The sequence below is a fragment of the Vigna unguiculata genome, chromosome 6, assembly GCF_004118075.2.
Source record: "Vigna unguiculata cultivar IT97K-499-35 chromosome 6, ASM411807v1, whole genome shotgun sequence".
In the NCBI taxonomy this organism is placed as follows: domain Eukaryota; kingdom Viridiplantae; phylum Streptophyta; class Magnoliopsida; order Fabales; family Fabaceae; genus Vigna; species Vigna unguiculata.
This window is the reverse complement of record NC_040284.1, coordinates 8956038-8967828: the sequence shown is the minus strand read 5'-3', so window position 1 is coordinate 8967828 and position 11791 is coordinate 8956038. Positions and strand designations below refer to the sequence as shown.

Genomic DNA, 11791 nt, shown 5'->3' with positions numbered 1-11791 from the left:
TCGCGTGCCGCTGCATCTTCTCCATCTCTCTTTGCGTCTCTCTAGTCTCCTAGATCCCCTCTCCCTTTCACCTCACGTATGAACAAAGAAAACATCACCACCCATCTATTCCGCACCCATTCTGACTGGTGATGAACCCTAGCGACAACACCGGCCACCACTGCGACACGAAAACAGGTTGGTTCGCGAGAGTTTGGTCCGCGTGCAGGCATGGTGGCTGCGCGAATCTGTGGTGGCTGAAGAGTTTGGTCTGCGTGCAGGTTGCTTCGTGATGGTGGCGGCTTGCTCGAGCATGGTGTTGTTGTTGCCATGAGTGGTGCGCGAGGAAGCAGGTAACAGGTGTTGGTTTGTCAAACGTGAAGTACTTCTCAGAGGCGAGCACAGCAGGAGAACGCATAATGGAAGTGATAAAAAGGGTTTCGAAGATCGATTCAGACAACATGGGTGGGGAGATTCTGGAGGAGGTTCGTGGCGAAGTTGAGTTTGAGAATGTGAGCTTTGTGAGCCCCAATCGCGGATCCAGATCGTCGCCGCTGAGACAAAGAAATCGTTCTCGTCGCTCGTTGCAGTGGATGCGCTGGTTTAGGCGAGTTGCAAGCATGGTGGTTGCGCGAATCTGTGGTGGCCGGAGAGTTTGGTTCGCGTGCAGGTTGCTTTGTGATGGTGGCGGCTTGCTCGAGCATGGTGCTGCTGCTGCCATGAGTGGTGCGCGAGGAAGCAGGTAATAGAGGAGTGTGCTGTGCCACAAAAAATTTAATTAAAAAAAATATTTTTACCATATGGCTTCGGTTCTCGTGGACCCGAGGCAGAAAAGGTACCCCATGGCTCCGATTCATTTAGAACCGAGGCATAAAAGGGACTCTATGGCTTCGGGTAACAACCAAGGCCAAAAGGGGGTACCTTTTGGCCTCACCCCAATATGCCTCGATTCTAGACCCGAGGCAAAATGAGGAAAATAACCGGGGCAAAAAGCCCTTACTGCACTGGTGTTTGCGATGATCACCTTATTGGTGGGAGCATACGGAGGAAATCTTAAAGGTGGATCTAATAGTGGTGACGTTGTTGTCTAGGTTGGGTTATGCTTAGTTGTGGCTCTTATGAGCAGTCTTCAGGCCCTGTGCCAGTAGCGGACCTACGTAGGGACTAAGGGGGGCTCCCCCCCCCTCAATTTATATATATATATATATATATATATATATATATATATATATATATATATATATATATATATATATATATATATATATATATATATATATTAATATATAATTTTAAATATATTTTTCAAAAAATTAATATTTATAATATATTTTATATATTTGATATTTATACATCTATATTTATATATAAGACAAACTTTTTTTTTTGGGTTGTCCACATTTATTTTTAATTTTATATTTTAAATATTCTTTTAAATAAAAATAATTATTTTATTAATATTATCTTTTAAATGATTATTTGTGTAATTTAACTATTTTTTTATTTGATTATTTTTTAAAATTTAATCATTATAAATGAAAATTAATTATAGTAAAATTATAAAAATGATTTATATTTAATTTTGTAATTATAATAATAACAATAATTATATTTTTTTCTATTATCATGAAAAAAGTGAATACAATGTTTTTACTAGTTTATATAAAATTTTTGAGATTATTTTTTTGGTTTCTATTTTCGTTCAAAATATCAAGTTGGTCCTCTAGTTTTTTTTTGTGTCAATTTAATTCTGATTTTTGAAAAATGATGTAATTTTGTCATTTTCATTAAATTTTTTGAATCAGATTTTTCATCAAAATTGAAGTTGTAAATAAGAATGATTGTTTGATTTGTTGTGTAATTGAGATAATCCTAATATCAATTTTTTATGAAAGATCTTTCTTCCGCTTTAAAAGATTTAACGAAAAAAATCAAAGTACATCAACTTTTAAAAAATCGCGAACAAATTGAACGAAAAGATAGACTAAAAGAGTAATTCAACCAAAATTTTGGCACCCCCAAAATTTTGGTTGAAGATCCGCCACTGCCTGGTGCCTTTGTAATTCCTTACTCTAGGAGCAACCCTTTTGCAAACGGTAAAACCTTTTAAATTATGTTTTGTTCATGGCATCCTTGGTATGCCTTAGTTATCTTGTTAAGTATATTCATGGATGACTATAATGACGAATCCTTACATATACTATTCATCTCGTATGCTCTTTCGATACTATATTCGTGCAATGTTTTATTTAGTAGATTTATTCTATTTAAATTGGATGTCACACAATGTATATGTGATGCCAAAAAAATATAAATAAAAAAATAAAATGTCAAATGACCAAATAATCACTTTTGGAAAACTTGTCAACAAAATAAATATGAACGGTAAAGTAAATTTTATAGCATCTTTCTTTTCTTACATCATAATATATAATATATATTTGATAATAAAGCAACGACCTAAAAAAATAAATAAATGTGTTGTATTGGGAGAATCGACCTACCTTTGGGTTGATGGGAAGTAAAAGCCTTACTTGCAAGAATTAACAGTTTTAGGAGAAAAGCAAGGGAATGCTTCAATTCTATACACTATTTGACCTCAAGCAAGTGGATATTTAAATTAAGAGGTTCACTCTCAATTTAAATAATGTCATTAGTACTACCAGAAAAATTCATCTGAAATGGCACTTTAAAAAGATATGTCGTGAACAAGAAAAAGCGAATGAGGAAAATCACATTGACAAGATTATAACAGTTTCGATCATCTGAACACTTTATACCACATCATAGAGTACAAGTAAGTTTGAATAGCCTTTAATTTAAAACACAAAGCATAAAAATCAATAAATCTCTATTACATATCTCCAATGCTTAGTGGCAGCAGATTGTATATGTTGTTCTTCAAATGATATTGACAAACTCTTCATTACTAGTGACTTGGGCTGCTTCTTGTGGATGGAAGTCTTCATTTCTATGTGGTGTGCTCGTTCTCATGCATGACACTCAACATATTTCTATAGTTCTTCCTCATCATATAAATGTCAAATCTGGATTCTTGTCATTTTCTTTCTTTCCTAATGTTATCCAACAACAATCTGAACTCCAGTAGCTGACTGACACTGTTACAATACAATCCTAGCATTAATTAATTGCTGTTTTTTAGAAGATACTAAACCAACAGCTTCAGTCTGCCATGTTTACAAAGGTTGTCTTACTCATTTTGAAGCATTCAAAACCAAGCTTAAGTGTAAGGAAAAGAAAGATCACAGGAACAATACATTCAAACAAACTGTTATTTTATAGAATGATGTAATGTGTTTGAACTCACTTGTCAGTATGAGATTTGAACAATATTGCTCATCTAATTTTAAGTTATTTGATTTTACAACAGAGGACATTGTTAGAGCAGGTGGCTCATAAAGTCCCACATTGAACAGGACTCTGACAAGCAGATGAAATTCAGAATATAAGAGTGGAAGACTTACACCTTAAAAAGCATACCTTTCTCGGCCTTTTGGCTAAGATCAAGTGTAGTATCTGTTCTTATCAGTTTAATATCTGATATGTGAACTATAGGTTCACACGATATTAAATTAATTTTTGTGGGAGAGGGTCTGTAATAGTGGCTTGCCACTGAGACTCTCAAGCATCGTCCTTGCTTTGCACTGCTGCAAGGTCTTGGTGCATCCCTTCCAAGGTAGTCGGAATTTCTTACTTCTAACGTAATTATGATTTTCTAATTTCAGTTGGCAAGTGTTTTAACAAAATCTGAAACTTCATTCATATTTAACAGAAAATGTTTTGAATGTAAATAATGATAAATTGTTTTTGCAAAAATATCTTAGCATTGTTGTATTTTTGTTCTCTAATTCCATGTAAGTAGAAGTTCCACATTCCCTAGTGTATTTATATTCTTAGTGTTTATATACGTGGGCTTGCAAAAGGTGTGTCAAGGTTTATCATGTGCTTTGATGATATTTTTCGTTTTATTTCTCACCAGGGTATATATTATTAAGTTTTCCACTTCTTCACACTAAAAATCAGCGCATGGTAACATATCCTCCAACTAAAAAAAATCTCTGGAAATAGTATAATGTGTTTGAACCCAGTTATTATTTTCACGTTTGATCAACTATTTGATAAATAGCTGTTGGAAATTTTGGCTAAGTAGTCTTATCAGTTTAACATTAGATAGGGGAATTACAAGTCTGTAGAGGAAGATAGTATCAGCAGCTAAAGCTAACACGGTAGGGTTTAGGCAGAGTGTGTGATGGAATGATTAATGGAGTTCTCAAGGTGTATGAAAAAGAGGTTATATCAGCAAGTAATCTAAGATCACTGGAGATGCCTTATGCTGCATCAGGTAATGATTTATCAGTTTCTATTTTTTTCTTTCAGGTTCAATCTGTTTTGAAGTTCATAAACATGGTAGCAGATAAGTGCTGGAATTGGCTGTTAGAGGAAATTTAGCAGGTTATGGATAATACTTATTGTCATCGATTCTGTTATGAAGTTCAATGAAAACTAAGAAATCGTGTGCTTACCATTTCTAATTTTTTTGTTGAGAAAGTTAGCAATCTAGTCACAAAAAAGGAGTAAGAAATAACTAGCATGAATTCAAATGATAAAAAATTACATCTGAACTCACAAAGAATCTTTTTCTCTTGTAGAACTTTGAGTAACTTTTCCAACGCAGCGACCAGGTAATTGTAATATTTGATATAGTGTGTGTGAGTAACTTGTCAGTATGAGAATTTTGTTAGCGTGTGGTTGAACTCAATTATTAGTTTCAGTTTTGATCAAATATTTGATAAACAATGAGTTTTAAAATATCTGATTTTTGTTCTAATTAGTTCACTTTTGTGGCTATTAAAACCAGATAAGAGCAATCCCACATCATACATTAGTACTTTGGTTAGTTCATGTTTGATGTGAAAGTTCCTTTCATTTTGAAATTTGATTATATCCATTTTCATCTCTGTTTCAGATACCACAGGTGAAAAATGATTCGAAAAGCCGAGACATTATAGTCAAATAAAATATTGTTTACTAGAATCGATGATAGACATTTGAAGGTAACCGATATTCAGTTAATCAGAATAGCATAACTATCTGAATTTTGAAACAGGATTTTCAAGATAAAATTTCTAGAACACGATTTCCGAAACGCATGAAATTTATTATGAAACAAACTTTTAAGAACAAAATTTCTGCAACAATCTTTCCAAACATATATGATACACTGTGGAATGAGTTTTCCAGAATAAACTTTCTGAAATAAACTTTTCATGACACATGAAATGCATTCTAAAATAAACTTCACAGAATAAGTTTTTGTCCAAAATAAACTTTCTCTCATCTTATTCTTTGTAGTGGAGAATGGAGGTGTAACGACGATGATGATGGCAGTGGTGGCATGTGAGTGAAGTTAGTAATAATTGGGTGCAAGAAGAAAATGATATTATTCAAGCAACTTCTTCCTGCAACTCCATAAATTTCCCCTTCCACTCCCATATAACTTTTTTTTTTCATTTTTGTTAAAAGTTGTCTTCTGGATTACATAATCCAGAAGCTCTAAAAGAAAAATGACTTCTACATTATTCAATCCGAAAGTACTTTTGACTTCAAGGTTGCATAATTCAGAAGTTTTTTTTTTCTTCCAGATTACATAGTTCGAAAGTTATTTTTTACTTGCGACTTCCGATTACACGCAATTCTTCTATATGGGGTGAAAAAGGGGGAATTTATGAAGGTCCAGGAAGAAACTGACCAAGAGGAAAGCTATGAACAGGAAGAAGATGGACTTGAAAGTGGTTTTGTTTTGAAATAGTTCTTTCTATGTTATAAAAATCTTGGACCACCTCCTTCATATCAAAGTAGATATTTGGAAATGTATTTTTTACATCCAGAAATAACAATTCTAGAATGAAAAATGGTATATTTAGATATTTTTTAAGGTGCAGGAAGTTGGATGAAGATAATGAATGCACACATGGGAAGATCAAATGCTAAGCATACTAGTTAGTAGCAATTGAAGAAGACAACATTCTTGAGGAAACAAGTCCTGAAACCCAGACACTGTTGATATAATATAACCAAAAGCACTTCCAAGTGTTACAAGCATAGGCTCTTTCTCTGCTTCAACCATTTCATGATTGAGTAAGTTAACTAAGTGGTGCACACTCCAGTTGGATTCATTCTTGTCTCTACTCTTTCTATTGGTTTAAAAGAATATTTGATCTTTCTGATTGCAAGCTCATTATACCAATGAAATCAGCAATTGGTTTTCTCCACTATGAACCTTTTGATATGTGCTTAGCAAAATCAATTTCTTTTCTGTTGGACCAAAGGAGATTTCATGGATGTATATGGCTGGCATCAGATTAGTGACTCAGGTAACTCACACTAACATACAACTCTCCTTGTTCTAGCAGAGTCAACTTTCTAAAACATAGTTTCCATTTCATGCTAGCCAAATCAACTTTATATGCCATTATTGTTTCTCAAGACAGTTTTTTAGGACAACAAATTGTTAACATTATACAGAAAATGGCTAATATAAATGGCACTGAGGAAGTATACCTGGTTAAAAAATCATAAGAAAATTCAGTGGCAAAAGGGGGCAAGCATTGTTTATGCATAGTAAGTGAACTATTTGCATATAAATAATGCCTTAACTTAATTCATTGGGATGGAAGCTGTATTAGTATCAGTTCAAAGGTACTAATTTGAGATTATCAACTACGTTCTATATATATAGTGGAATGAATATTCTACATTTGTGCGTAAATGAGCAATTTACAATGAGGGAAACCACATCAATATGCATAAATTTTCTCACGAAAAAATGTGACAAAGGATAGAAGAAATCGGGTTGGCCTAAATATCTGAAAGTCCACTTCATGTTGTATATTGGCATGTATAAAGCAGAACCAATCAATGCTTCAGTTGCTGAGACAAAGCTTCTATAAAATCATGCTAAGTTGAAGAGAATTTGATCAGATCCAGTAACTACTAATCCAAGACTTCAGATGGCCAAAGGCGTTTCCAAATGGCAATCTCAGCCTCACTCTTAATCTTTCTTATTCCACCATAAAATCCATCAGCCTCATTTCCCTCCTCCCTATGGTCTTTCCTACTCACAGTGGTCTGCCTCCATCGTGAGCCAGGAGTGTAATGATTAAACTCTAGCACCACAGTGTCTGCAACCAACACATTTATCATTAAGTAAGCTATGTTTCAATGTCAACAAACCCCTCTCAGGGATAGATATAATATAAAAATGTCAATTCCTAGACTCTTGTAGTAGTGGCATTTTACCACCCCTCCAACATCATTTTAGCGGTTTCTATGTTTGCAACCTTTATAAATTTAAAGTTTCCGACCAATTATGATTGATTGGCAAAAGGTGAAAGACTTAAAATAACTACAAATTTTTAAGGAAGCACAAGTTTGTTGGATTTCATTCTTCAGAGTTCAAGACAAGCAAAGTAGGCCTTATCAACACAAAGCAACTAACCCTGTGTTACTTGACTTTGTTACATAGGCATAATCATAAAATGAGTGCTATTGCTTATGAAGAGAATGTGAAATAAAATATCGCAAACGATACCTTGTAAGAATGTCATGCTATATTCTATCTATATAACATGATCAGAAGACCAAAAAACACTCTCTCCGTCCCAATAAGACCCTTTTATTAATTCACACTCTTTAAGAAAACTAGTTAAAAACAATAAATTTGTCACTAATATGTGTTTTTGTTTCGAAATTCCCCTTACATATTTTTAAGTTAAAGCGGTTAAGAGAGACTTCGGTGTCGGTGAGGACTTATATTCTATAATCAGATTACGATGGAGAAACTTTTTATGATTTATTTCAGATATTTAAGTAAAGGCCTTTTAGGAAATAAATAAGTAATGCATCATTCAATTACAAATGGGTCTTATAAAACGGGACAAATTTTTTTTCTAAAAAGGGTCTTATAAATAGGGATAGAGGGATAGTGTTTGGTTTATAAAAATCATGTTAGTCCCACAAAGCAAAAAGATTCCTAACAGAGATGAAACAGCCTACAAAAGGAATCTAGTTCTTTAGCATAGTTAGCCATAAATGCCCAGAGACACAAATTATCAATGTGTTGGTGGAAATGATGACATACTGACCATGAATGTCTTGGGGACCAGCCAAATAGCATAGCAGGTGGTCCATATTTAGATATATTAGATTAGAATCCAGAAAGACCTAGCCAAACTTCTGGTCTAGCTGCCAAATTAAACTAACTACAAATGCAAGTCAATTTTTTTCGGTGTATATCCACAATAATAATAATAATTGTAGATTGTAAAAATCTTAATATATTAAAAATCAATAAACCAGCAAACTTTATGTGCTTCTGAATTTCTGTCTTCAAAATTCATAAGCATAATCCATCTACATCCTACAACCATTTTTTCCCCAAGATTGGTCCTTTCACTGATCGGCAAGATTATCAATCATACTCAGAGGCAGAATAAGGTCCTATTTTGCTAGAAGGGAAGAAAAGATGATACAATTATAACCAAGAAAAAGCAGTGATTGATAATAGCAATCATCCCAAAGGAAGTTCAAATTAACTCACCACTTTTGTGACATCGGCAATAATTTTCACTCCCATTGCATGACTCCAGGTGGCCTACAACACCATACCACCAACCTGCAATCAAGGTGGATCTCGTCATGCGGCAATTCATTTTAATTTATTATAAGTCCATATCATACTTCTAATATGAAGAATACAAAGACTCTTATATCAATCAAGGTATGCAAGATTAAGGGCACAGCTTAGAATAATGTCAATATTACTCGAAAATGAGTTCTCAATTATTAACATCCCAACACAAGGGTATAAAGAAAATGAATAATTGAGAAAAATGGAAACCATTTTTATATATCAAAGGCTCAAAGTAGACACAACAACTGCCCCTTTTGTTGACTCTGTTAACATAGACATGGTCCTGCACTATGTAGTTATTCTCTTCAATGTTTACTAAAACTTAAATGGTTCTTAGGGTAGACCTTTTACCAGCCAAAGAAATAATTACTAGGATTAATGCAAAAAATTAATAACACAAGATATTTGAGAATGAAACAAACCATAAGGAAATTCTTTGTTTCTCCTCCACTGAATCTCTATATGATCACCCGGATACAAATCATTTAAACATTCGGAGACATGAAGATCATGTGGAGAAGCATCAATAGGAGGGGCTCTTAGCCTTTCCCATGGGATGCCACACTCTCTAGCATCTGCTCTTCTTCCATGCGGAGGATACCTGTCGTAAGCAACAAATCAATAATTACGTCATCAGATCTAAATTTCATTTTATTTTCCTCTTATGCTTCCTTTAAAATATCTTCAAACTTGCTAATCAAATCTCTAAGATTATGGAACTAATGTGAACATTGTACATATAGACTATATGAGCATCTCTAATCATGCCAATTACCTGGCTTGGAAAGTATCAGTTCGTGGATCATAGCTAATTGTAGCGTCATAGCAAGATAACATGAATCCAACATGACCATTCTACACAAACAACAGCAAAAATGTAACTTATGAGAAAAGAAAACACAACCCACGGGGTATAATTGAAATTCAAGCAACTGGTTGTATTTGTAGCTAGCAAGGTAGGTGTAAGTGTTCAATAGAAAAGTAGAACAAAAGGGTTTGCACATATTACATACCTCACGGTTATAGACCTGAGCAGGGAAACAAAAGTTGCCAGACTCGATAGCCAGATACCAGTTCATGATTGAGTCAACAGGCAAAGAGGTCCTCTGCTTGAGGCTATTATTTTCATCAACCTTTGGTCTCATCCATTGCAAAGGCCAACGAAGAGACAGAAATCTCATCAAGCCCCTTTGCCTGCCATGTTTAAGACCCCCAACATTTCTTTTGGAAGCAACATGCCACTTCCACTCCCTGTAAGCAGCAGGACCAACAACACTACCCCACTTCTGCTTCATGTGCCTCTCCCAAAGGTGATCACTCACACATCTCTCCCTCAAGGAGCGGCAAACGGCAACCATTTGGCACAGTGAAGAAGGAGGTAGCCTTTCAAGAATGCAATCCAAGGCCAACTCAGGCAAGTCCAAAACTGACATGCCATGGCTTTCCTCAACATTCTCCACTCTTGAAGTCAGGCTCTTCCTCACCAGAGACATTCCTGCAGGTATTTGACAAACAAATCCAAGCCAGAAGCGGTTTCTGAACAGTTTGGAGATTGCTCTCACAGACAACGCTTGAGAAAACAAAAGGGGTAGCAACCGCATCTCAGTTGCCCATGATGGGAGACGTCTGAGAAGGAGGGACTTTAAAAACAAGAAGAAGGAGATGCAAGTGATGAAGTAAAGTAGCATTAGAATATTGAAAGTCTTTTACGGGTCAAAATTGGATTTGGCATATGTGATAAGAGAGAGAGAGGGAGAGAGAGAGAGAGAGAGAGAGAGAGAGAGATAGAGAGCGAGAGAGAGCGGGGGATAGACTGTAGATAGAGTCAGTGGAGAAGCCAATTGCGGAAAGGCAATAGCTTATAAGAAGAAACCTCCCTATTAACCAAAACTGAAGCGAAGTTGGTATCTTCAAACACCTTTTAAAGATGGGTTTTATTTTGGTTCAAAGAAACCCCACCAAAACCCCAATGGTGGGCCTTCTAACCCAAAGTTTGAACAAGATTCACAACCACGCAGACCGACGAACTTGGGTGGAAATTGCCTTGACTTGAAAGCCTGAACCACTGTTATGCTACTACGTAAAGTAGAAAAGAAAGAAAAAAAGATTAAACAAGCCTGTGAAACAGTTTTCTCCCTCTTATTGGCTTCCAACAGGAAAAAGGAGCACAAGCGTACATACGAAGTTAACAGCTGTCATTCAATGAAAGATTGAATATATAGCAAAGGGTCCTATGAAGGAGTTGAAGCGAGGAAGCTAAATAAGGTGGGGCACCAAGATCTGTAACAGGGTTTTTGACACCTGGAAAATGGGATTGGCAAGACAAGAACGAAAGGGAAAAAAAAAAGAACAAGATGAAGATAAGTCTAGATGCAAAGACCCATATCTAAAGAATCTCTAAGGCAATTGAATAATTAATCCTGTTATGGGAATATTTTGTTCCTAGAACAGATCCGTGGTAGTTGCAATTGACGCAGTAATTGGTCCACACACACCCCAAGAAAATGGAAACAAAACAAGGCCAAAGGACAACAATTCTCGGGGTAGTGTGCACATGAACAGAAGAAGATTGATTAAAAGGTATTAATGGTGTAGTGATGGTGGAGATGAATATTGAAGAAGGGAAGGGTGGTGTTGTGCGGTGGGTAGGTGGGTAGGTCCTCTACTCCACCTCCTTGCCCTTCACCTCACCTCACCACATACCATTTATGCTCTATATTCAAGGGATCCCCAGCCTCGTACTGCTTTGTCTCTGGGGCAATTTAGCAAACAGTTTATAGGTAAAAATGGATAAGAGAATGATTTATTTATTTTTGAAAAAAAAATATACAATGGGCGGCTATGGTTAAATTAAAGTAACATTTTTTTTGTGGATGTGAAGACATTTCTTTCTACTTGTAGATTCTGTGATCCAATAGAATCGATTACCAACTTATTAATGACGAAATTAATAAAGAATAACAATGTTGTATGGATGAATTGGAATTGTTACATTTTATAGTGTTTTGAAAATCTCACCTTTTGCAAGTGGGTGGGAAGGAAAAAGACAGCCGTCATTGGATAACGTATGGAGCAGAGCAGTTGGTAACACTGACACTA

The 11791-nt window shown here is 35.4% G+C and overlaps 1 protein-coding gene and 1 non-coding gene across 4 annotated transcripts; one reads left to right on the top strand and one right to left on the bottom strand.

Moving 5' to 3' along the window:
- Positions 1 to 2729: 2729 nt before the first annotated feature.
- Positions 2730 to 11459, bottom strand: LOC114187850 (F-box protein At2g26850-like). 3 transcript variants are annotated; one of them, XR_003605354.1, is made up of 6 exons: positions 9706 to 11458; positions 9468 to 9547; positions 9115 to 9293; positions 8600 to 8674; positions 8145 to 8507; positions 7068 to 7181 (listed from the first exon to the last, which is right to left on the bottom strand). XR_003605354.1 is itself a non-coding variant. In XM_028076235.1 (5 exons), exons 1-5 carry the CDS (start codon positions 10378 to 10380, stop codon positions 3010 to 3012), a joined length of 1098 nt encoding a protein of 365 aa, XP_027932036.1. In that variant the 5' UTR covers positions 10381 to 11459; the 3' UTR covers positions 2730 to 3009. The 3 variants fall into 3 exon arrangements, 2 of the variants coding, with proteins under 2 accessions (XP_027932036.1, XP_027932035.1); XM_028076235.1 differs by lacking the exons at positions 7068 to 7181; positions 8145 to 8507 and adding an exon at positions 2730 to 3098 and having other exon boundaries at positions 9706 to 11459; XM_028076234.1 differs by lacking the exon at positions 8145 to 8507 and having other exon boundaries at positions 6687 to 7181; positions 9706 to 11456.
- Positions 3477 to 3671, top strand: LOC114189289. Its single transcript, XR_003605595.1, has one exon. It is a non-coding gene; the product is annotated as a U2 spliceosomal RNA (small nuclear RNA).
- Positions 11460 to 11791: the final 332 nt, after the last annotated feature.